Raw genomic sequence first — 25647 nt, 5'->3', positions numbered from 1 at the left:
TAGCATCATCAAACTAAACACCTCTACATAGAACTGATTATGTAAAAACTATCTACATAAACGATAGTATTAGTGATATTAGCAGATAGCATCTAGAACAATCTCTAATCTATGAAGAAATGATAAAATAATCATAACCCTTTCCCTTGCAACAAAGGTATAACATTGATCAATTTGAGAATTCAGGACATTGCTCTCCAGGGTTCCGAGAAGAGTCATGCATTTGTTCGAAGTAAGATTTCTCTGCATCCAGAACACCCTTAACAACAAAAAGATAAATTAGCCATCTATAATGAAAACAGCAAACATGTTCTGATTCTATATGTTCGAAGCAGAACCTTAATTATTAGAATAGCAGCATCCTTGTGTATCTCCTCATTGAACTCGTGACAAGCCATACTCTGAACATGCAGAAACAACAATTAATTATACTCTCAATAAGAATGACACAAATATTAGAGTCAAAAAGCAGTGACCAGTGAGGCAGACTTGAACACAACTCGGGCAACCAGTGATTCCGAAGCAGTGGCAAGATGTAAGAAGTTCCAAAGCAGCATAAAGAAGCTCAGTGAAATAAGGCTGAATCTGTTGCATATAAAAATATAACAGAATTAGGAGACAAGTAAACAAAAGGGCAACTATCATCTCCATCACTTAGCAACTTATAAACGCAACGCAGGCCCAAATCCTTAGAAATTAAAAAAAAAAAAAAAAAATCTTGCATTCCACAAAAAAAGGAAAATCTCAATTGAAACAGACTAGGAATTTTAGATAATTTGGCTGAAATGACCACAGGAGGAACATGGATGTTCAACAAATGCTGTAAAAACAAATTTTAGCTTTGTCAAATCAATGAACATATAAAATTCAAAACCTAGGGCTTTCTCAAAGATATACAATAATTATCAAAATTTAGAAAATTTAATCCAAAACCTTGCATTCTTTAAGCATAACAGCAAATTCACTGATTGATTTAGAAATTTCAATTTCATGTCAGTCACCTGCATTGAGACACCAGTCCCTCCTGGATGCTGATCATATACTAGAATTCTTTCAGGACAAAAGCGGGTATCATGAGGGTTTGGGCATTCAGGAGCCAAGTCAGATGAGTTGCATCTTATATATCTGCATGTCAAAGCATCTTAAAGCAGTCAAAATCACAATTACTTAAAAGAACATAGAATTGGTATAATTATCAACTTCAAGCAGGTACAGCATAAATTGAATGTTAAAACACCTGATTCGAATAGTTCTATTTTCTGGGCAAGCTTAAAAATGCCTATCAGCATCACACAGATAATGTCTTGAAAGTTAAGATCATAAACATCAAAGACTTACAGAGGTACTAGTTTAAGAAGAGCATGAGAAGCCGCATGCAGACCCTCACGGAATGGAAAATCCTTCTGTACTGAGTTTTTAACTGATTGAGGAACTTGAATCCAGACTGCCTGTATGCAATAAGATGTACAAAATAGATCAAGAAAAAAAAATTAAAGGAATGATAAATCATATTAGCATCATTAGAAAAGACAATGCCAAGTAATGATTGTCAAAAGTAAGAAATGAAATAGTAACAATTTTAAGTGCACCTGTGATTCGTACGAGTATTTAGGCAGTGAAAGACCACATTTATCCAGGATTTTCTTGGTCCGTCTCTGTATGCAATAGAAGCCAAACCAAGTTGTTGTTACTTTGCAAGAACTTGCTTGAGCTGTTGTTTTTAAGGACTGGTTATTGGAAATCCTTGCTAGATAAGCCTTGATGCATGCAGGACAGAAAGTTTGTGAGTACCATAATTCACTCTCCACTAGAACACATGTTAAACATGAGAAAAATACTTGCAAATGCCCTAAAACAAATATACTGATATTTCTGGGTCACAATGTTATGTTGAGGGGAGAGCTATAGTATTAGAACATGCTACCTCCATCTAATAGAAAGGCTCCTATATTGGTCTCTCCCAAAATGTTTCTTCCTCTCAAAAGCAGAAGGCAATATTTTTTTTTTTTTTTTTTTTTTTTTTTTTTTCTTTTTCTGAGCTCTTAAACTGGAAGTCCTTTTCCTTTTATCAAAGTAGAACATGAAGTGGGAATGCATTAAGAGGCTGTTTGACATTGAGGTTGAAACCTACTTCTTGGAAAAGTGTCTTTTAAGATGTTGAAAAACAATGTTCAAACTGGTAGTTTGAAGAATCTGCTTAGCTGCTTCGGAGTTTTTATGACTAAAACATGTCAAATTTAATATAAAAATAATTTTTGATAGCCTCCAACAAATTTAAGGTAGTACTTTTCTCAACAACAATTCAAACAACAATATTAAACAAGCTCCAAGTATACTTTCTGAATTCTGATCTCAACGAGAAAAATCAGCAGTGCCGAAGACCTTATTGGGTCTCCCTCCACCCTACACCTATTTTTCTGGTCAAATATTATGGTAAATAAACAAAATACAGTAAAAATAAGCACAATATACTAACTGCTGAATTTATTGCCTCTGTTTATGTGGATCATTCATGTGAAATTTCAATTCAATTGGCCATCAGGTTTGTTATCTAAATTGCTCTTTAAACCAAAACTTTTTGTTAATACTATTGTATAAAAATTGGAATTATTTTTCAAAGTAATGAACGAGGAGAGTTTTTTGCCCCCAATAGAAGGAGCAAAATGTATCAACAGATTCGACTGAATTACAATTTCAGTTTTGAATTTCAGTTATATGCTGCAGCTTTAGTTTCCAACAGTAATTAAATTTATCTATAATCAACCAGATGCGGCTCAAGTTTTCCACTGTAGCTAACTATCAACAATGAACTATTATGATGACTGAAAATTGGCAGGCAGAATATTGTTAGTAGCTACTGACCATTGAAACAAATTAAATAAAACAGCAGAATAACAAGAAGAAAGATTCACTAAAACAAATTGTTGAAAAGCAGGAAAAAAGGAAGGGGGGAAGAAGAATAAGGGGAAAACAAACTTTAAAGGCTGACTTACCATATCACCACCGCGGACATGAATATCTGTATAATCACGGGTTTTTGTATAATATTGCAAATCAGCTCTATGACAAAAAGCAATCTTTTCTGATATATTCAATTCCTCAACCAGATAGGTCTTCCCCTGGTGCATATAGACTGCCCCCTCGTACACCTAAATCAAACGAATTATGTTAAAAGGAAAAAGATGGAGGGAAGAATTGAAGAATAAACTAGCAGGTAAACAGATTATGTCTATGATAAATGGGGAACTGCAATTTTCGCAACCTGAAAGAAAGCCTTGCTTTCCTCTATCTCTTCAAGGACTTTGTTCTGTTTTTTGTCTATTACACTGTATCTTACAGTCTCTATTGCTCGAATGCTAATTCCGTGCGAAGGCATTTTCTATAAAAAGCAAGTAAACGAAAAAAATAATAAAAAAAAGAGGACAGTTGCTCAAACAAAACTTGACAGATTCTATATTTTGTACAAGTAACAGATATATTAAGCCTAAAATGTGCGAAAAAATAACCTACCTCATGCCCAATGTAGCTCCATATTCTAGCAGAAGAATCATGTGAGAGATTAGAACTCAGATATCCCTTATTTTTAAGGGACATTATTGACTTGCTCAAACCAGAGCCAAAATATTTTTCGTCATAAAGCAAACTCAATGGGTGCTCAAGGGCAGCGCAGACCAGTTGTTGTTCAAGCACCTAGAAAGAGGAAGGCATCAAAATATCAAATAACAAGTATAAAATTGCTTATGTAATGGATCAGCAAACAAAATTAACTCAAAGGCAATTGTTGCCTGTAGAGAACTTGAAACCTGCTGGTTTTGAGCATCAATGTGACAGCACTCAATTGGGCTACTGAAGAGTTTCTTTGGAAATTTCATAAAATATTGATCGAGTGGCCCATCAAATGCAACATACACAGCAAGAGATGGCTTTTCTCTTCTCCCAGATCTGCCAGCTTGTTGCCACAGGCTGAATGAAAGACAAAAAGGACCCCAACAAAAAGAATCAAACAAATATTTCATGTTCCAGAACAAAGCATAGGAGAACAAGAACTCTACCTAGCAATACTACCAGGAAAGCCTAAATGCAGCGTGGCATCAATGTGACCAACATCTATGCCCAACTCAAGAGCATTTGTTGCAGCAATACCACACAGCTTTCCACTGAAAAAATCTCTCTCTATTTTCCTCCGATCCTGTTTTATCAGTTGGCCAAAGTTACAACACAATAACTTGCTGCTGCCATTTATGTATGCAATCAGTTAATTTGTCCCGAAAAAAAAAAGAAGGAAAAAAAATGGAAACCAGTTATACAAAGACAGGTATGGCCAGCAATTGGCATGATGCTGGAGACAGAGGCATAAACATACCATATGCTTAAAAGTAAAAGTCAGGTATTGATGGTATTATTAACATTTCTTTCAAGAATCATGGTTCATCCAAAGCAATCAACTAGTGGTCTAGTTGCCAAGAGAAAGAAACTCATTTCCAATTCAGGGACTCTCTTTTGCATTGCACAACAAACATGAATAAGGTAATGTATCCACATCTATGTCGGCAAAGAATATAAAAGATCATTATCATCATTGCTATCATTATTGTATATCGAGAGAAAAAGTGAAACAAACCTACTGACCTCAGCAGCATAGCCGGCGCGATAAGCACACACTAAATCCACAAGGTGGGGAGCTGATTTTTGAAGAATCTCACACCTATCAGTCATAGAAATTACGAAGATCATTTTCTTTCAGCATCTGATGTAAAAACAATAAAAAGCAAAATCCAAAATGCAATATATCAGAATAGGCCTTTCAGATTGGATTTTAATATTCATGAAATCAATATGACATACGTGTATGACAAAACAAGCTCAGTGAGTTTGCGTGAATTGCAAAAAGCTATGCAGCGAAGTCCATGCTGAACCATTTCTGCAAAGAGGTATGACACTTCTGAAATTGGACTGGAAAAAGAAACAGAGCATTAGGTATTGTAATACCATTTCACAGTCTCCTCAAACATATAAAGAATTCTTTATCAAGTTTGTTATTATTCATCTAACACATTTTATTATATGCTTTAACTAAGCTAAAGATAAGAAGAGTTTGCTTACTAATGCAATATATTACAACTCACCATCTTGTACTATATTATCATATGCTTTACACCAAATGCGTACACGGAGGTCTTGTGCTACATCAAAATGTGCATTTGGGCCCTCAAAGTTCTATATTGTTCAACTGAACATAATTTTATTTTTGAAACAAACTGAACCTTCTTGAAATAAAATAATATAAAATTGCTGACAACACAAAAACATTAATATTTTATTCTTCTTAAAGTTTTTAAATTTCTAAATTTTTAAAACTTTTGATTCGTTACAATAAATATTAATTAGAACAATTTCTTAAAAAAAATTCAGGGAAAATTAATATTTAGTAACTCTATTTGAAGGAAACTGATTAGTTGATTCCTGAATTTTGAAAAATACTACTATTTAATCTCTCTATTTTAGTGAAACTAATCAGTTGGTCTATGTATTTTGAAAAATACATTATTTTAAAAAATATGATCTTCGATAAAAATAGAAATCTTGCTATGTGAGACTAAATCTAAATTTACATTTTTTTTTTAATTTCCAATTCCTTTGACATCATTTTATGCTTTCTATATTGGGAAATAATTTTCCTTGATTACTTAGAAGTTTAAGAAACTAATTAACTTTTTATGTAGACAGCTTGTACATAATATTATCAACAGATGAAAATAAAGAGAGAATGAAAAGGAGAAAGGTGGGAGTGTAGAGGAGAAGAAACATGGAGAGAGAAAAATAAAAGAGGATAAAAGAGAAATAAAGATGAGAGAATTAGGGTAGTTTAGATATAAAAAATAACTATAAGATTAAATAGTTAACGGAGTTAAATAATAGGGACTAACTAATGTGTTTTTTCAAAATATAGGGACTAACAAATTAGTTTCATTAAAATATTTTCAATTTTGACAAACCACTCTATCAACTTGATCCTAAAAAAACTTGGTTGATAAAATAGACTAGATCTAACTCCACTTGAAAATGTACCTTGTAGGAGGAGGATTGCCCAAGTCACGCATGAAGTAATTTTCTCAATACCTACCCCATATGGGACTTAACACACCTCCCTTACAACCAGGATTGGACATCTAGAACATTAAGATTGCAGAACTAGTTATCTGCAGGTAGCCCAACATCGAGACTAGAGCTGACTTTGATACCATGTTAATAAAATGGACCAGACTTAACTCCAATCCAAAACGCACCCTGTGGAAGGAGGATTGATTAAGTTATATATGAAGCATTTTTGCCCAATACCCAGCATATGTGGGACTGTTGAGAACAATAAATTTGGAGAAAAAATCTATATTTCTTATATGTTTAAACATATACAAGGTTCCCTATTTATATAGGGTGAGTTACAAACATAAAAAGAAGCTAAATAAAGACCTAGCTAATTATAGAGATTCTAATTACATAGGTTTCCTATAATTACTGATACATCTAATAATTACAAGGATTCTAACACTCTCCCTCAAGTTAGTGCATGGACATCACACATGCCCAACTTGCAAACTAAAGTGTGAAAAACTTTGCTGCCGAGACCTTTGGTGAACACATTAGCTAGTTGCTCTTTTGAAGCTATATACACAACAGTTAATAAGCCATCTACTACCTTTTCTTTTATGAAGTGTCGATCAATCTCTATGTGTTTGGCTCTATCATGCTGAACATGATAGTAGACAATACTAATAGCAGCCTTATTATCACAAAACAAGGATGAGCTATTTGTTTCTGACAACTTCAATGATCTAGCAGTCACACTCTGGTTCTTGCTTCTCCAAGTAACAAGGTTTCCTCCAAAAAATGTATAATATCCTGAGGTTGACTTTTTGTCATCAAGAGAACCAGCCTAATCTGCATCTGTAAAAACTTCTATCTGTAAATGACCATGCTTAGAGAAAAGCAGACCTTTCCCAGGTGTAAACTTCAGATATCTGATAATATGAAACACAGCCTCCCAATGAGATTCTTGGAGATCATGCATATACTGGCTTACTAGGCTTACTGCATAGGCTATATCTGGCCTAACATGCGAGAAATAAATTAATCTCCCAACCAACCTTTGATATCTCCCCATGTCAACTGAATTACCAACACAAGCCTGTAACTTATGGTTGGTTTTAATAAGAGTGTCTACAGGTTTACACCCTAACATGCCAGTTTCTTCCAAAAGATCCAGGATGTATTTCCTTGAAGAGATAAAAATCCTTTTATCAGATCTAGCAACCTCAACTCCAAGGAAATACCGCAGCTTTCCCAAATCCTTAATTTCAAACTCTTGGGCTAAGAGAGTTTTCAATCGAGCAATTTCCTCCTTATCATCTCCTGTCACAACTATATCATCCACATAGACAATAAGCAAAGTGATCCTACCTCTAAAATGTCTCATGAATAGGGTATGATCAACATTGCTTTGATTATAGTCAAAGGAAATTGTTGCCTTACTGAATCTATCAAACCATGCCCTTGGTGACTGTTTCAAACCATACAAGGCTTTCTTCAATCTGCAAACCTTTCCTTTAGCCTTAACATCATCAAAACCTGGAGGAATTTTCATATACACCTCTTCTTCTAGATCTCCATGTAAAAAGGCATTCTTGAAATCAAATTGTTGAAGATCCCACTCAAGATTGGTTGCACAGGATAACAACACTCTGATGGTGTTCATCTTTGCAACAGGTACAAATGTCTCCCCATAATCAACTTCATAGGTCTGTGTATAGCCCTTTGCTACTAGTCTGGCCTTGTATCTTTCAATTGATACATTTGCCCTGTGTTTCACTGTGAACACCCATTTACATCCCACTGGTTTCTTTTTTAATGGAGGGTCAACAAGATCCCATGTTCCATTTTTTGCCAAAGCTTTCATCTCTTCAACCATAACTACCTTCTACTTTGGATCAAGGTATGCCGCCTTCCAATCCTGTGGTACAAATATAGAAGAAACAAACAATACAAAGGCTCTATAGGAGGGAGACAAAGAGTAATAAGACACAAATTTGAAAATAGGATGTTTAGTACAATATCTAACTCCTTTTCTGATAGCAATGGGAATATCAAAATCATTAGCAGAAGAATTAGAACCAGAGCCTTTATTTATATCATTAAAGAGTCAAAGGAAATTCACCATGAACTTCTTCTGAATGCTCAGAAATTGAATCCAGGACATCAGGTTGATCAGTGGTATCATGCTCAACTCCTGTATCACCATCAACACTTTATATCCACCTTGTTCTGTCGAGTATACCTCAGCAAATCCACTCTATCCAATCTCCCTAAGGTTTTTGGTTTGAGTGATTGATCCTGGTTAGGAACACCACTAATAGGTAAAGAACAAGGTAGGGATTGTTTAGAAATATCAGAAGACACCTCTTCCTTCCTATGCTCCCCCTCAAGAGGGGACTATGTGGGAAAATAAGGTTCAAACTCCCTAAAAGTAATATCCATGCTTACAAAATATTTTCTTGATGGTGGATGATAATATTTATATCCCTTTTGGGTTCCAGAATAACCAACAGACAAACATTTAAGAGCTTTAGGCTCTAATTTGCCCACATTGATCTTGTGAACAAACCAAACACACCCAAAGATTTTTGGGGGAATCTATAGAACCTCTAAAGAACTCTTAAAGTTCAATGTCCTAAGGGGCATTCTATTGATTAGATATGTTGCTGATAAAACAGCATCACCCCTATAAGGTTTAGGAAGGTTCATGGTGAACATAAAAGACCTAGCCACCTCAAGCAAATGTCTATTCTTTTTCTCAGACAACCCATTCTGTTCACTAGTGTTTTCACAACTAGTTTGATGCAATATACCAAAAGAATCCAGATAGGCACTAAAAGCACTATTAACATATTCTGTCCCATTATTTGTTCTGAAAATTTTAACCTTTGCATCAAATTGAGTGCAAATCATTTTATGAAATTGTTGGAAATAAGTAAACACCTCACTTTTTGCTTTCATCAAATATACCCAGGTTAGTCTGGTGCAACAATCAATAAAGGTAACAAACCATCGACAACCAGATAAAGAAACAGTTTGGGTAAGTCCCCACACATCAGAATGAATAGTATCAAAAGCAACCAATCTTTTATTATTAATTGAAGGGTAAGAATGTCTTGTGTATTTAGCAAACTCACAAACATCACAAACAAGTAAATCAAATTTGCACTTTTTAAACAAAATAGGGTATAAACTTTCTAAAACTTGAAAAGAAGGTTGTCCTAAACGTCTATGCCACTGAATAATCTCATCATTAGTAGTCATTGAGTGTCCTAGTAAAGTTTGGTTTGGAAAGCCACATTTATCATCCAAAAGATGCAAGCCATCTTGTAGTCTACCACTGCCAATCATCCGTCCTATTTTCAATTCCTGAAAAACACAGTGTGTAGAAAAAAACTCAATTTTGAAATTAAGGGCTTGAGTAAGAGCACTGACAAACAACAGGTTTATAGGAAAACTAAGAACATGAAGAACTGAAGTAAGGTTAAGTGTAGGAGTGCAAATAACAGAACCTGTACAAAAAATAGTGGTTAAAGATCCGTCCGCTATACGGACTTTTACTTTTTCTGAACATGGAAAGTAAGTCAAAATTTTGTTTGAAGAACTTGTCATATGTTTATTTGCTCTTGAATCTATAACCCAAAAAGATTTATCAAGATTGGCAAGAAGAGATGTACCTGACTTAACAAAGTTAGAGGAGCAACAGTGATTGGTTTAGACTACAGTTGTGACAACTAACATTTCAGGGTCTGAATTTCTAAACTTGAAAAACTCTCATTATCAGAAACCTCTTCAGATGATTCCACTATCTCAGAAACATGTGTTTGAGGTTTGGAAGAACCCATCTTTTTTCCTCTACGCCCCTTAGTTGGACGACCATGTAACTTCCAACAATATTCCTTCGTATGTCTCGACCTACCACAATAGTCACAGTGTAAATGATCCTTATCTGATGGACCCTGAGTAGCCTGTGATTGTTCTTTAGAGGAAGCACCTATCAGTCCTGCTTTGTCAACTGGTAAAGAATGAATCATGGCATTTCTGCTACTTTCCTCCTACTGTACATAGGAGTAAGTCTTCCTTAATGAAGGCATGGGCTCCTTACCAAGAACCTAATTCCATATCTGATCAAACTCCATATTTAGTCCAGCAAGAAAATCATAGATCCGTTCTTTCTAAACCAACTTCTGAAATTTAACAGCATATGTAAGACATGTGGCCTGAAAGTCCTGATAGTAGTCTAGTTCCTACCACAAACCAGTCAATTCAGCATAATACTGAGCAACAGTCATCTCACCTTGTTTAATACCATGAACCTTGTTTCTCAGCTCATAAACCTGTGCATCATTCCCAATTTGAGAATAAGACTAGGAAACAGTACTTCAAATGGTAGTTGCACTATCCAACAGCAAATACCCATGAGCTATATATGGTTGCATGGAATTGATGAGCCATGACATAATAAGAGAGTTTTCTGACTCCCACTGACTGTAGATAGAAGTCGAAATGTCTGGCTTCTTTTTATCTCCGGTAAGATACCCCTGTAGTCTTCTAGCCTGAATGAATAAAAGACAAGACCTTGACCAAGCAAGATAGTTGGCTCCATCAAGCTTCACGGGACTAATTTGCAGAGAGGGATTGTCAAAATTAATTTTTGAATTCACTGTCTTTCCATCAACCATATTTTAAAAAGGAATAACAAAAAACACACTGATAGTGGTAAAATTATTCTAACAGTAGAATCCTCACAGGAACAGTACCAAACAAAAGGTTGAATCAATGAACAAAAGCAAACCAGCAAAGAGTAATAGGTTGAACAAGGTCGCAGCACGTAGAATCCTCACAGGAACAGTACCAAACAAAAGGTTGAATCAATGAACAAAAGCAAACCAGCAAAGAGTAATAGGTTGAATAAGGTCGCAGCACACTGGCGAGGCTGTCAAAAGAAGATTCGGTTGGAAAAGGTAGCCGGAAAATGCCCCACATGCCGGCGCGTGTGAGAGACGCTGGGCACAAACAAGGCGCGTGTACTCACGCCTGTGGCCGGACGATAGCGCTTCCTCCGGAAAAGTGCTGATCAGCGAGTAGGCTACCTTTTGAGGTGGGTGGTGACCTCCAACTCCCATCGTAGGAGGCGCTTCAAGTACTGACCTTAATAAAACCCTAGATCTTGGTACTGTTCAGGAAATTTCACACAAAAAAATTTGGCTATGCTTTGATACCATGTTGAGAACAATAAATTGGGAGAAAAAATCTCTATTTCTTATATGTTTAAACATATACAAGGTTCCCTATTTATATAGGGTGAGTCACAAACATAAACTCAACTCAACTCAACTCAACTAAGCCTTTATCCCAAAAATTTGGGGGAATTACAAACATAAAAGGAAGCTAAATAAAGACCTAGCTAATTACAGGGATTCTAATTACATAGGTTTCCTATAATTACTGATACACCTAATGATTACAAGAATTCTAATAGGGACTTAAAACACCCCCTCATACCCTGGATTGGACAACAGGAGTGTGAAGTTTGCAAGACTTAGACATATGCAAGTAGACCAACATCAAGACTAGGGTTGGCTTTGATATCATGTTGATAAATTGAGCTACGCATAACTCCACCCCAAAAGGCATCTTGTGGGGGAGGATTACCCAAGTCATATGTGAAACATTGTTTCTTAATAGCCGGCTGATGTAGGACTTAACAAATTCCGTCTACCTCAATATCAATATCAACTCAATTTAACTACATCTACCTCCCTATCCACAAAATCTCTAAAGAAATAATCATCCACAACCACCTCCTTAACTCAGATTTATGTGAGAGAAATTGAGATAAAGACAAACAAATAAATAAAATGCAAAACATATTGATAAAAAACTCACAAATCAAATTTAAATCTACAAATTCAAACATAGAAAGATAATTTAGGGCTTAAGAGAGAGGGATAAGGGCATATAGGGAGTCGTAGAAGTCATTGTTCTTAAGAATGATTCACTGATGACCACAATCACTTGTTAGAGTGAAGGCTGAAATAAAGGAGGAGATGGAGCTCCAAATTTCAAGTGGAGTGAAGGCCTTGGACCTTCCTATTGCTAAAAGATGTCTTCCTAATGGGACCTGATTTTGCCTTTCTCCTTAACATCTTTTGTTCATTTCTTTTGTATTTGATTTGACGACAAGAAAACAAAGGCAAATAGAAGGGAACTGATTTTCTTTAGTTATGATTCTGGTGAAGATTGTTGAGTTTCCATGAGCATAAGCCAAACAAAAATGTGCTACGGACAAATTGGTTTCTATTTTTTAATTTTCATAACATATTATAAAAGGATTAAAAGTTAAAGAATTTTTAGAAAATAGGAAATTTTTGGAAGTAATAGAAATTTTTAATTTATTAAAATATTATATATTGTTTTATTTCAAGAAGGGTCAATTTTTCTTGAAAATAGAAGTTTTGTATTCAAAACAAAATAAAACTTTAAGGGCTCAAATTCAATTGCACATTTTAATTTAGTACAAGGGCCTCTATATGCATTTGACCTATGCTATCGAAATCATGTTTTCAGAAACAAGAAATGGAAAAGAAAAAAAATTAAATCTAAAAAAGCTACAAAAAAAAGGACAAAAAATAAAAGAGAGTCACCGTCTTCCCAGTTCTCATTGAATTATATTTTTATGCTGATATCCCCATCCCCATCTGGAGTGTTAAAAATCCAAGTATCTGACTACGAAATAACTGACATGTTACCAATATCATTTTGGCAGCATAAAAACATAATGTATAAAGTACCACTCTATAATCATTTGCAATGTCATATAGACAATATTTCACACACATGTAAATGAAGCTAACATTCACCTTGTTCTTTTATTTGCTGAGTCATTGTCATCTTTATTTGACACCTGTAATTTGGCAATGTCTGCGAGTAGTAAATAAATACCATCTTCTTATGCAATTCTATAGACTTATTGAGAATAAGAAGAATAGCAATGCACCTACAGTTCCAGGACATGACATAGGATTCCAAAGAGCAAAAAATTTTTGTGAAGAAGGACTTCCATCATTGTTAATGAGCTCCAATGTTGATAGGTTTGCAAGTTCCTGAGCATCACAATATATATGTTTCGATCATAAATACAATAAAGAAAAGCAGAAACAAAAGCCTCAAACTGATAACTGTGATGTGTACATGCATAAAATTTAGAGTCTTATTCTAAACAACCCTAAAAGGGTATATTTTGAACAATATTACAGCGCTTCAAGCTGAAGCACCATTTGGATGTCCCACAAAGAACACGGGATTTGATGAGGTAAGCTGCGTAAAATCAAGAAAATGTTAAAAACTAGCTAGCTTATGTATCTAATTGATCTCTACAGTTAGCAAGATGGCCCATGAAGAAGCAGAAGATCCATTTATGAGCATGTGGTGACTATTTATGCAAAACAAACAACGATTCCTTTAAATTTTTCAGATTTTTGCACTGGTGTATGTAAAACCACACTAGTAATTCAAGCAAAAACAATGAATCTTATAGCTTGTCAATATCATTATATCACATATATGGTCATCCAAATATTATTGATAAGTATGAAGAACTTTTATAAAAAAGAAAATGAACTAGAAAAGGAATAAGGAAATAGACGAAGTATTGCAAGCTGCACTACAATATAATGAAAAAATGGGAAACAACCATAATATTTCAATCATTCTCTAATCTTACCATACAATGCTCACGAGGGTTGGCTGAAGTTGCAGTTGAGAATATAAATGAAGGATTACTGCCATACACTGCATTTGAAATCAGAGAGTGCATTACCATTGTCAATATTATTATTTTTGTTGTTTTTATTATTCCAAGTCTAGTTTAAGGGATAATTGATATGAAAAAAGGGGGATCTATCTTTTGTAACCATATGCCGAAATTGTACCATGAGAACAGATCCGGCGGAGTCTTCTCAATATAAGAGCAGTATGGCATCCAAATGCTCCTTTGTAAGCATGGGCTTCATCAATCACCACAAACCTAATTTAAATAAAGCAAACCTCTAAAAATGCAAACATGTAAAAAAATATGATATAATTCACAATGTAATCAATCACAGAAGCTTTTGAATAAAATTCTAATTCCTAAGCCCAAAAAACTAATAAACCGAAATTAGAAATAATTAAGTAAATAGTAGTGAGATGATACCTAAGATTTGATAAAATTCGACTGAATTGTCTGTGAAATGGTAAGATTGAAATGTGTAACATATCTGGATTTGTGATCAGCTGCATTCCGAAAGTATGAAAAAGTTTTAAGCACAAGAAAATTGTCATTTTTATGACAGCTATAACCTACTAAAATACCAGTCTGGCATTAGTGCGCAGCCATGGCCTTTCAGTCTGAGAAGTATCACCATCATATATACCAATATTTATGGTAGTGTCAAACCCTTTTGTCATAGCTAATAATACTCTTAGTTGATCTTGAGCTAAGGCCTATACACACGAACAAAAAGTGTTATCTACATAATGTCCAAATGTATTCTAAAAAATCAACAGTATGCAAGTGGATTTTGCAGGATCAGCGAATCCAAAGCAATAAAAGCTAAGATACACTGAAAAATCTGCAGCAACATACCTTAGTTGGAAACAAGTATAAAGCACATGATGACAAATTCTGGGACAGTACTTCCAGAACTGGCACATTATAGCAAAGGGACTTCCCACTAGATGTCATTGTTGACACTACAACATTCTTCCCAGCAAGAGATGCCATGATAGAATCCACCTGTGAATATTGCTAGACTTGAAACCTACTGAGGAAAAATTGAATTCAAATGAATGTGCTGAAGAACAAAGACTATACCTGGTGGCAATATAATTTAGTGATCCCCATACATTTCAGGGCAGACTTTGTGTTATCTGAGAGTTCATGTGGTATTTCTACATAAATGGCTTTTCTGGCACCAATATCTTCAACATGTACCATCTACATTGGTCAAACTTGAAGAGTTTAGCACTGAGCATGCCAATTTTAATAAGATCTGTTAAATCCATAATATATTCATTCCGATTATGCCCTGAAAGCATCATGTTAAGTACTTTTTGAAGTCAGACCACCTCATCAAAAATATCTGGCAAGTGTCAAACATGTTCCAATTTCTGACCCGAAACTAATTGAAGAGTAAGTATACAAATTACTTGTCCATTTGATCCAGAGCCCTCTCGGAGATGTTGAACCATTTCCACTGGGAGCAGTTGATTTGTCTCCTGGTTTGTAAAGAAGTTGTTACTATATTTCAGTTCAAAGGATTAAAAAAGAAACATTGTTTCCACAAGACCATTTTCTTGTTGCTGGAGTGCCAACAAATACTCCAGTAAATGTTTGCATGGACCAAGAACAAATATAGTTGACCTAGCCTGTAAAAACAAATCTGAAAAGAAACTGAAAAATAAATTATTTTATTTATCTTTGATGAGTAAAAACTGCAAAAGTGAAAAATCTGTAAATTAAGTAATCAAAATGGAATTTTGACAATAAAATATTAAATGAGTTTGGCAGAAAAAAAGGGTTCTTTATAACTTACTTGGTTCCCATTTTATTTTCACTTTTGGATGTAAATAGTTATATGCATGTTAATCAGAAGCACAGGAACACAGCACTACCACATGATAACTAATTAAAATAAGGAATACCCATTGAGATAACCTACAGAGCATCGCATTTGGAACAAAAAAGAGTGTGGAGCAGAGGACCCGCTTCCCTTTTTCTGTTTTGCTTCGTTTCCACTTGCAGGAACCCCACCTCCCTTCACAAATTTGAGTAAATCTTCCAAGGAAAAGTGCATCATAATTGCATTTCCACTTTTATACTGTATGATTAAGAAAACAATAGCATTAATCTCGACCATCCAAAGTGTCATGCATCTTGTAATACTTCCACAACAAAAATTATAAACCATAATATAAATGACAGCAGGAAAGTGCTTCCAGATTGTCACAAAGATGTGAAGGAAAAGGTTACCAAATTCAAAACATGCAGTATTTTCGAAATTCCAACATGGAACAGATACTACATGACATACATAAACTTCTTCTCTAATCATCTAAAGGAAAATATGGTAATCGAATTAGAAACAATCAACAGCAAATTTCAAATCTCTATTATCCAACAGAGGAGCTCATATGAGAAATCCAATGTATCCATATAGCTGACCCGAATATGTTATTCTGCTCATAAACCCACAAGCTTCAAAACTTATATCCATCAGTTGTCTCTTTCACATCTCAATTCTCAACAGCTCTTAATCTTATCCAATTCAGGATGCATAAATGAAGTGATCCTATGATATATGCTATGTAGCATATGAATGTGCATAAAATAGCACAATTACATCCAAAAACTCCAAAAAAAAGGGGGGGCTCACAATTCCAAAGAACTTTGACACCACCAATACTCTCCAATTTAAACCAACAAAGGTCTCTAAGGACTCTGGATAATGCTAAAGACAAAGAACAAATGTTACAGTCATAAAATGTAGCTATAGCTGGCATTGAAGGACTCACTCCCCTTAATAGGCAAAATAACAGAGAGAGAAAAAAAAAAAGGTGCATCACTGTGTGCATTTGCATGTGCATGTGTATGTAAGTCCTGAAAAGGTTGATATATTAATAAATATTCATCAATTCCATGCACAACAATAAGTTGAATTAATCAAGAATACCATTAGAAGTCTGGCAGCTTCCCACAAATCAGTTTTAAAGGAACTATCTCTTTTTCTCATCATCATAAACATCCTCGATAAAGACATGGCTTTTTGACCTGTGGAATGGGATATGGAAAAAGTAATAAAGCATCATTCGCTTAAAAGCTGATAATTAAACCTACAGAGAAGGGAAAAAAAATTATACATATTTTTCATTTTACCATTTCTAGATTTGATTACAAATTCATCTCTTTCTTTTGTTTCAGAATTGATGATAACAAGGGCATCAGCATAATTTCGAAGCTTTATGTCCTTATTAGCTAAGGATACAACCTGAGACAGAGAAAATACATATACTTAAACAATCCAGAGAAAAGAAAAGTTAAATGCCACTCCATAGTCATAGATTGGAGCATACTTGACAACTAGGGATAGAGCAAGGATTTTTTTGTTAGCAGGCAAAATATAAAAGTATCAGTTTGTTTGCCTAATAAGCCAAACACAACCACAACAAGGATTTTCACAACTAAATAATGAATGAATATGAACTCAGAAATCATTGTACATATATAAACAAAAACTTCTATGGTTTTTACAATGACTATCAAGTATTAACCTGATTAAGACAATGAAGATGGTTTTAACTTTTATTTGTTAAGGCAGAAGGGAACTAAAAAGATATGATTTTTTTTTATTTTATGAATTAGAAAACTCTTTTCTATTATTGGCAAGTGAACTCGTTTTTTCTAGTTTTTCATGGAAAATGAAAACTGGAGTTTCCTTAGAAAATGGAACATAAAAGAAAGAACTGTTTTCCACAAGTAAACAGGCCCTTAGAAATGCTCTCTAGGGAGTTCGAGAGATAAGAAAGTTGTGCTGCTGAAAAAAGGCAAAAATATGTCCTTACACGCTGTGTTTCACACCATTTTTAGTGTGAATTTTAAGTTCCTGTAACTAAATGAGGTGAAGCATAATGAGAGTTATAACTACCATTGTGTAACTTCCGTTACATTATGTAAGGCCATTTTTTGAAAGCAACACTCTCTCCACTAATCCAAAGCACATGAATTGGCCAAAAGATAATATGTGGCTTATGTAGATCTCAATAGTCAATATACCCACATGCATGTTTGTGTATACACATATATACGTAAATAAATTTTGACAGAGCCTTTTTTTCTGCAGCTTTAGCTTCTGTCAATATTTTAAACACTTTTGAATTTTAAGAAACAGAAATTGGTCAATTCTTTGACTTAGACTGCATCAAACATCAACCAGAACTGTAGAATGAGGAACACAAATTTGGTGGCAATAATATGTATTTATGTGTATGTAACAATAAAGTTTTGCAGGGAATAAAAAAGCCACACATATAGTTTGATTAGTAGAAGGATTCATATGCTTCTCCTACAACCAATGCCATTCCTGATTCAAAAGTTATTATTATTATTATTATTATTATTATTATTATTATTATTATTATTATTATTATTATTAAGGTAGGTTCCTCATTTCCAAAATTTGAAAATGATCAAGCCTTATTTGACTTAAAAGCAACCTCAATTAATGATTTGGAAGAAAGTCTTAAAAATTCAATCAATTACCTTAGGACAAAGAATAGAAATATGCTCTACATCCTCAAAGCCAGCTCTGAACCCAAATTTCCTAAGCTGCTCTAGTGCCTCCTTTAGATGAGCTGCGGTAATTTCTTCTTTCTGCATTTGGAGAAATCCAGAGAAAATATTCAAGAAAGCAAATGCCTGCATAATTCTTTTCAGCCATGCAGGACACAAGCACAAAGCCTTGTTGTCTCTGTTTTTTTGCCTATCACCATTAGCCTGATTTTCCAACAATACACAAATCCCAGTACGTGGATTTGTCAAGCAATTCGAGGATTCCAGAACCTCAACAAACTTTTCACAATTCTGGCCCTCCATAATATTCTTACTGGGACACTGCAGCACACTCCATAAAAAAGCATACGGTCCTTCTTCTTTATGTTTTTCATTATAGTTCTCAAAATTCCTTTTTCTTTTATATCCAAAATAAGGATCATCTGGCACATAATTGGGTGTTCTACTTGTGTTGGTTGATTCATCTAAAAAGGATGAGAACTCTTGCATCATATCTGAATAAACTGAATCCGCATAGCTAGAGCTCGAGCTTTGATTGGACGAATTTGTTGAAAAATCAGGATTTGGGGCATGAGGCCTATCCTTCTTGATGAATGGAACTAAGACTAACAATTCACCAGGCTCAATGGCAAGTGTGCCGATATGACTATGCAAGCTTAATTTAACTCCCTATACAAGAATTGCCAACAGTAATATCAAAACTTAAAATTTAAATATAAACAGGTGAGATTGTGTTAGGAAGCAGAAGCAGAGGAAAAGGAAGCACATTGAAGTGAAATATGATTCAGATTTGTGCTTACTTTTTTTACGGGGTTCTGTTTAATTTTGTACTTAAACATGCATCATTTCACAGAAAGAGAGAGGGAGAGAGAAAAAGGAAGTAAAACAAAATAGAAATCTTTAACAAGAACAAACAAGTAAAAACAAAGGGGTGCACTGGCGTAGAACCAGTTTCACCCATTAGTCTACATTTGTGTATGAAACAAATAAAGTTCAAAACTTTCAATTTTTTGTTCCCTGCCTCCGTTTTCTTGGCTACCAAGTGCAAAGTGAAATGCAATTAAAAATAAAACCAAAAACCCAAATTTCCAACACGAGATAAAGAGGAAGGGAAAGGATGCTAGCCTTGAAGAAGAGATGAAAATTGGGAGAGGACGAGGCGGGAGGGAATGTGCGGACCAACAATAGCTTCAGGTCCCTAATGGTTTTATTTGCCGCTATAGAAACCTTACTCGATTCACCAGACAGCGTACGGACTTCGATTTCTCTCTCTTCCTCCGCCATGTTTTTTTGTTCTCTCTCAGTGTGTGTGTGTATAGTGAAACAGCTTTAAGAGGCACAGAAAATAACCCAAAGCCTAAGGGCTTTTCTAGTCTCCTCCATTTATTGCTTTGGCGGGGAATCGGTTACCTTTCACTCACGTGCGCTCTCATTAGGCACGTGCCTTCGCGGTACAATCAACCCTTCAGCCTCCCACTCTCGGAACTGAATCCGAAACGGGAGAAGGAGATGTTGACCCTGGTGGTGGCGACCACCGTGGACCCGGCCTCCATTGGCCCAGCCTCGGCGCTGTTAGCCATGCCTGGTTGGCAACTTGGCCCCTCCTGGCAGGTTAGTAGTCATCTTACAGATTGTTAAACATGTTCATAATGTTATGGCACTAAAAATTCTCAAATTTTGAAATGCTTGAGGATAAGGCAAGAAGTGGCTGAGATTTTTATGCTCTAGTAGGTTTCCTTTTCATCTAACTCTGGTTGGTCAAGGAGGATGCACAAAGCTATGTAAACGAGGAGGTGAGGCTAATAAAATTAGATAACCGCCTTGTCAAGGAGGACCACTTAGATAAACGGTGGGAGGAGGCAACTGGTGAGTCTGTGGATGAGGTCATGTTTCTTAGCAAGCAAGTTGCTTCTTCAAAAAGACGTGCTTTCACAATTCACCCTATTGGCATGAACAAAATTCGTATGTACAGTATGTGATTAATCTCCATTTGGTTCTTTTCTTTTTACTCTAATTGTGAATTTGGAAAGGAAAATTCGAAATGATGAATGTAATGTTTGTTAAGATTGCGGTTTCTTTTCAGGTACTCCACATATTGGTGAAGGTGAGGTTCTAGTTGCTGGTGAAAAGGTAGGGTGGGCAGCACCTCCAAATCCTAGGATAGGGCCATGGTTGAGACTCTTGAGGACCATTTCTGCATCACATAATCTGTCTCCTGAATTTGAGGTGACATGTTAACATGATGATTTCACATGCTATGGACCAAAATAGTTGAAATATGCTGGGTTCTTTCAACTGTTATATCATATTTTAGGTAACCTTGGAGGCTACTTATCATGGACCAGTAATTAATTCACCAACCATGTTTGCAGAGATTGGTAACTTCTTATTGCATATTCTTTCAGCTTGCTTTGTGAAAGAATTGTTCTTTTTGGTTTTGCAATGTTTTTGTTTCCTGAAAATCTGGTTCTCCTTGTTTATCTTGAGGATGAGTAGTTGACAACATAGTTATGTTTTAGGCCTTAAGTGATCATTTCTTTTGTTGTTGATTGTCCCGGTCTAATGTATTGGAAATTGCCTCTTTTCTCAAGGTAGTACGGAAGAGTACTGGAGGAGGCAGGGCGCTGCACAGGCCATTGCTCTAGTGGGTATTTATATGTCAGAATAACTGTTGTTTGATAACTTGTTTTCATAAATGCCTTGTTATTCCATGCAATATATTACTTATCTTGAAAATAATAATTATAAAAAGGATTAAATTTGATCCCAAAAGGAGTTTGAGATAATTTAAATTGAACTGATTTTTCTCTCAAAAATATAAAAATTAAAAAAATAATAATTTGCATCAATATGCATTCTGCTAGCGGAAAATTATTAGGACTCTGGGTTTGTTTTGAGTGGATTAACTAGTAGGAAAGGTAGGGAAATACTTGGATATATAAGGTTCTTTTTAGATGAAATGGTAAAAGCTTTCAAGTTGAATAAAAAAATGAAAAAAGACGAAACAGGTTGGTTTTCTTTGTACTGTAAGCTGTATCAATTTTGCAATGTTTGAAATCCAGGATGCTACATGATTGAGGAACAAATTAATTTACAATAAAAATTGGCACCAGCTATCACTTATTCATGAAGACATTCTGCACATGTACGCCACCACCATTTACTCATTTATTGCTTGCACTGTGTCATTTACTACATTTGAACATGTACCTGAAAGAACAAAGTTATTTGACTATTCCAAGCTTATGGGTCCCATTGTTGTTAACTTTCATGCATTCAAGCAATTTCTTACCTGCTGAATTCACTGTCATTTGCATTTTATTTGAAATCTGAGCATTCTGTTATCCATAGTTTCTCTCTCTCTCTCTCTCTCTCTCTCTCTCTCTCTCCCCCCCCTTTTCTTTTGGCTCCTTTAACTGCACATAAGTTACAGCTTGCAAATCAGTGTAACTAATATCAAGTTCAAAGTTCATAACAATTTTGATGCTTTGTTTCTTAGTTATATAACAAAATTGTTTGTGGTGTTTGAAGTTAGTGTGGCAAGGATTGGGTCTTGGAGATGGCATTGCTGTGGGAGACTGTCCTAGGTACATAAAAATAATTTTGTTTAGAGCAACGGCTTTGCATGAGGCTGTGTTCACTTATGAGGATCCTTATTGTTAAGCATGAATCTGGAAGTTCCTTCTTGGTTTCTTGTGTTAGGGGGTTCTGCTTGTGTTATAGTAGCATGTTTGACCATGTTATTAGTTTGAGTGAATGCAATTATTTTTGTGCCTTCTTACCATCCTTTTTCCATGTCAACGACTTCTTTGGTTTTTCTATCATGGTAGAGATAATTTTTCTTGATTTGTTGAGAATTTGAATAAATAAATATACTTTTTCTTTCTTTTTCATTTTTCCTCAAGAAAAATAGCATTAGTAGTTAATGCTGTTAATGTTCTTCATCTGGTGTAATTGTTGCATAGACTCGGTCTATGTAGGCCAAAGTAGTTAAACTGCAAATTCGCAATGTATTGGCACAGTCTGTATTATAGTTTTTTTCATGTTTTATAAAAATACATATAAAAAACTTTACCGAAAAAATTTAAAAGGAAATAAAAGAAAGAGTAATATTAATATGCCAAAAACCTGGGTGCTTCTATCTTTATAGTTGCAAATCACTCTTTGAATAATGCAGGAATAACGGCAGAAGCAAAATCCTTCTTGGAATAGGTGGTGGGCATTATGTGCCACGGCATCTGGATGTTGTTTTGTGAGTTTCCATATATTACATGTAGCCAATGAGATCTTGAGTCATTATTTTGTACTTTATTCTCTTGATCTTTTAAATTTCTCCAAATTCCAAGTATTATTCTTTTAAATCAATTTTCTGCCCATTCAGAAAAGATGGCGTTTGGGTAGGCCATCTGCTCTCTGGGTATTCCTTACCAATGGAAGATCCTATTCCTAGCCAACCAAAAGTACCAGTGAATGCTAATGCTGTGGGTGGAACTTGGAGGGAATCAAAAGTTGCATTTGAGGCTACCAAATTGGCTTTACCTGGGGGAGAAGTTCTAGCCCATCTTGATCAAAAGTTAGTCATGCCATGAATGAGTTTCTGTTTACCATTAGCTTAGTATGCCTCGAATGTTACTTTAGTATTCTGTCTGATAGTTGAGATTTCTAAAGAAAGCATAATCAGAATAGCCAAAATAACTGTCAAGTGTTTGAAAACCCAACTTCACATCTATGCTTTCAAGAAATCTGCATAACCAAGTGATACACATGCAATTTGTGCATGAACTTGCATTAACTGAGAAATTACGCAAAAGGATCTCAAGAGATGAGAATTTCTTTCTTTACATGATGCTCCAGTTCAGAAATTCCTTGATGCATTAATTTAATACAAGTAATAAGTAGCTCCCCACACAGCTTGGGTGGAAAAGGAACATCTGTTCTGACTGAATAATTTGGGTTCAATCTGACATCATGAAATACATCTTTCTCTACTTCTGGTCTGGCATAAAATTTATTTCAAGTTTCTTTCCATTGGATTTACTGCCCATGGCACGTGTAGACAAATTAAATCAATAGAATTAATTGTCATGTATCTTTCGCCCAAAACACTTGTGTATATGGTGTTGATTTATCTATTCCAAGGCACCATATATGAGTTTTCTATTGGACTGCATTTAGGTTCCATTATGTATTGAATCATGTAAAATGAAGTCGAGAAAGTTTGTTATACTTGTTAAAGTTTGGTATACTTGTTTGGTAGAAATTCTATTGGCTTTTAGGGAACATTTGTTTTATTCATGTTTTCTTTTTGCTCACGCATCAACTTACTTGAGTCAAATGGTTTGCATTTTTTTTTTCCCTCCTCCTTCCTAGGAAACAGCTACATTGCTAATGCACTGATACTATTCATTCTTGGCAAATGCAGGAGTTTCAAGAGTTGGCAGAGGAATGCAATAACAGGTTTCTTGGTGGAGCAGAACATAAAGATTGGTAAACCCAGTGACATTTGATACTGTAAGAAAAAGTTGGTTATTGATTTCCTCTTGCAATGTCTGTTATTATTGCAAATAACAATTTATTTAGAAGGACCACTGCCCATTTGATTTTAATATTATTTCCTATTTTACTGCAATTTTTGTCCTCTTGTTGACTTTTCCTTTTTTTTGGTTGGGAATAAATTTTGTTTTATGCAAAATTAAAATATTAGCAGTGAGGACCAAAATATAAATTGCATGCAACTCATGATGGGGTCTGTAAAAGTGTAATTTATTTGCCATACTAAAAAATTGTACATTAACTAAAATTCATGAAATAGGTGCCTATAAACTTTGAAAACTATCGTGAATGTAATGATAAAAGAAAATAATTGAAATAGCATAACAAATTTGACAAAGGCATCAATGAAAATGAACTATCCTAGTGTTTTGGAGTTTAGTTGAACAGTCTTGTTTGCTTCTCTCGAAGCTTTCATGGCAGAGATCTGCTGCATCTGTAGGACCTTGTAGGTTGTAGCTTGGGGTTTTTTCCCTCAAAAGATACGTGATCTAAATGCAATTCTGAATAGACTTCTTAATTTTCCAAGCTTTTTGGTTCACCGGCTTCTGCAGTCTGAAACTTTGACAGAAGAACGAAGAAGCATCATTTTCTTTAAAGAAAGTCTTCATGAAACTTCAAGTCAATAATGTTTTTTTCTCCATCTTCAAAAGAAAGACTTTGAAATTAGTTGATAGTAATTAAATCACCACCTGGGCCACGCATTAGGCACTAATCTTCAACACAACTAAAATTCAACCATTGGAACCTTGACAAATGTTTCCAACACCGTTGGATACGTATCGAAATGGGAAGCAAAAGTTTTGAATATGTAGCGAAGAAAGGTTCAACCAAGAACCACACCTTCTTGTATATATATTCATGACTAATACCCTCTTCCAACGAACTTGTATTTCTAAAAGAAAAATACATTGTTTGCACTTTTCGTGTTAGCCATGGCACTAGAAAGCAAACTTCTACTTCTCTTTGCACTGCTTGTGTTCTCCTTCGATCACACCGCGGCCTCGAAGATGAAGTCCAAGGTCACACGAATGCAGTTCTACATGCATGACATTGTGGGTGGCCCGAATCCAACCGCAGTCCGGGTTGCAGGCCGGTCCAACTTCACTGGCTCAAATCCAATGGCAGCTATGTTTGGATCCGTTTTTGTTATGGATAATCCACTCACAGCCACACCAAACCCGAATTCTACAGTGTTAGGGCGTGCACAAGGGATATATGCCATGTCCTCTCAAGAAAGTGAGTTTAGCCTTCTTATGACACTAACATATGGGTTCATTAGTGGACGTTACAATGGCAGCTCTTTTAGTGTCCTTGGCCGGAATCCGGTGATGAGTGCGGTGAGGGAAATGCCGATCGTTGGTGGCACAGGAATTTTTCGGCTTGCTCGTGGGTATTGCTTGGCGAAGACTTACTCAATGGATCAAATGGATGCTATAATTGGATACAATGTAACCTTGCTGCATTATTGAGTTAGACTTAAATTTATGCTACATTTTCAATGTATTAGTTTTTCTCTTTAACAAGGCTTTTTTTTTTTAGTTTATTTGCCAATTAGCCTTCTTTGTAATAAAAGCGATTAATTTTCTATTTTTGAGTTTTTAGTAATATTAAAATCGTTTCAAGTTTCAATCAAAATCAATTATACAACAAAAAGAATATAAGAAAAAATTATT

At 35.1% G+C, this 25647-nt stretch overlaps 3 protein-coding genes across 9 annotated transcripts; 2 read left to right on the top strand and 1 right to left on the bottom strand.

The window, feature by feature from the left end:
• Positions 1–19966, bottom strand: LOC110660749 (uncharacterized). 7 transcript variants are annotated; one of them, XM_021819171.2, is made up of 27 exons: positions 19832–19966; positions 18392–19090; positions 17009–17120; positions 16806–16903; positions 15795–15953; positions 15283–15351; positions 14948–15070; positions 14720–14869; positions 14446–14577; positions 14288–14367; positions 14025–14119; positions 13817–13884; positions 13091–13196; positions 12954–13014; positions 4846–4953; positions 4630–4705; positions 4053–4189; positions 3804–3963; positions 3511–3690; positions 3263–3379; positions 2994–3149; positions 1590–1757; positions 1339–1448; positions 1002–1125; positions 490–585; positions 339–401; positions 1–243 (listed from the first exon to the last, which is right to left on the bottom strand). In XM_021819171.2, exons 2-27 carry the CDS (start codon positions 18911–18913, stop codon positions 79–81), a joined length of 3435 nt encoding a protein of 1144 aa, XP_021674863.2. In that variant the 5' UTR covers positions 18914–19090; positions 19832–19966; the 3' UTR covers positions 1–78. The 7 variants fall into 7 exon arrangements, with proteins under 7 accessions (XP_021674863.2, XP_021674858.2, XP_021674855.2 ...); XM_021819166.2 differs by lacking the exon at positions 19832–19966 and adding an exon at positions 19547–19705 and having other exon boundaries at positions 1–259; XM_021819163.2 differs by lacking the exon at positions 19832–19966 and adding an exon at positions 19547–19705.
• On the top strand, positions 19931–24050 carry LOC110660754 (D-aminoacyl-tRNA deacylase). The gene is made up of 9 exons (XM_021819178.2): positions 19931–20032; positions 20185–20392; positions 20505–20647; positions 20736–20799; positions 21013–21065; positions 21953–22008; positions 22599–22673; positions 22803–22994; positions 23844–24050. Exons 1-9 carry the CDS (start codon positions 19931–19933, stop codon positions 23926–23928), a joined length of 978 nt encoding a protein of 325 aa, XP_021674870.2. The 3' UTR covers positions 23929–24050.
• Positions 24051–24198: 148 nt separating this feature from the next.
• On the top strand, positions 24199–25561 carry LOC110660753 (dirigent protein 22). Its single transcript, XM_021819177.2, has one exon. The coding sequence runs from the start codon at positions 24907–24909 to the stop codon at positions 25441–25443; it is 537 nt and encodes a 178-aa protein (XP_021674869.1). The 5' UTR covers positions 24199–24906; the 3' UTR covers positions 25444–25561.
• The last annotated feature ends 86 nt before the right edge of the window (positions 25562–25647 follow it).

This window comes from Hevea brasiliensis, chromosome 13 (genome assembly GCF_030052815.1).
Source record: "Hevea brasiliensis isolate MT/VB/25A 57/8 chromosome 13, ASM3005281v1, whole genome shotgun sequence".
Classification (NCBI taxonomy): Eukaryota; Viridiplantae; Streptophyta; class Magnoliopsida; order Malpighiales; family Euphorbiaceae; genus Hevea; species Hevea brasiliensis.
The sequence above is the reverse complement of the archived record's forward strand: the minus strand, read 5'-3'. Positions and strand labels throughout refer to the sequence as shown.

What these genes read in the sequence shown, in the direction of transcription:
- LOC110660749 (XM_021819163.2), bottom strand. Translation starts at nt 19,705, where the DNA reads ATGGCGGAGGAAGAGAGAGAAATCGAAGTCCGTACGCTGTCTGGTGAA. An exon ending in TGCGCACTAATGCCAGACTG is followed by an intron (nt 14,368 to 14,445) that starts GTATTTTAGTAG and finishes TTCGGAATGCAG; the next exon opens with CTGATCACAAATCCAGATAT. An exon ending in ATGTCCGCGGTGGTGATATG is followed by an intron (nt 1,758 to 2,993) that starts GTAAGTCAGCCT and finishes GCATGCATCAAG; the next exon opens with GCTTATCTAGCAAGGATTTC.
- LOC110660753 (XM_021819177.2), top strand. Translation starts at nt 24,907, where the DNA reads ATGGCACTAGAAAGCAAACTTCTACTTCTCTTTGCACTGCTTGTGTTC.
- LOC110660754 (XM_021819178.2), top strand. Translation starts at nt 19,931, where the DNA reads ATGTTGACCCTGGTGGTGGCGACCACCGTGGACCCGGCCTCCATTGGC. An exon ending in CGGCATCTGGATGTTGTTTT is followed by an intron (nt 22,674 to 22,802) that starts GTGAGTTTCCAT and finishes CTGCCCATTCAG; the next exon opens with AAAAGATGGCGTTTGGGTAG. An exon ending in CTAGCCCATCTTGATCAAAA is followed by an intron (nt 22,995 to 23,843) that starts GTTAGTCATGCC and finishes TGGCAAATGCAG; the next exon opens with GAGTTTCAAGAGTTGGCAGA.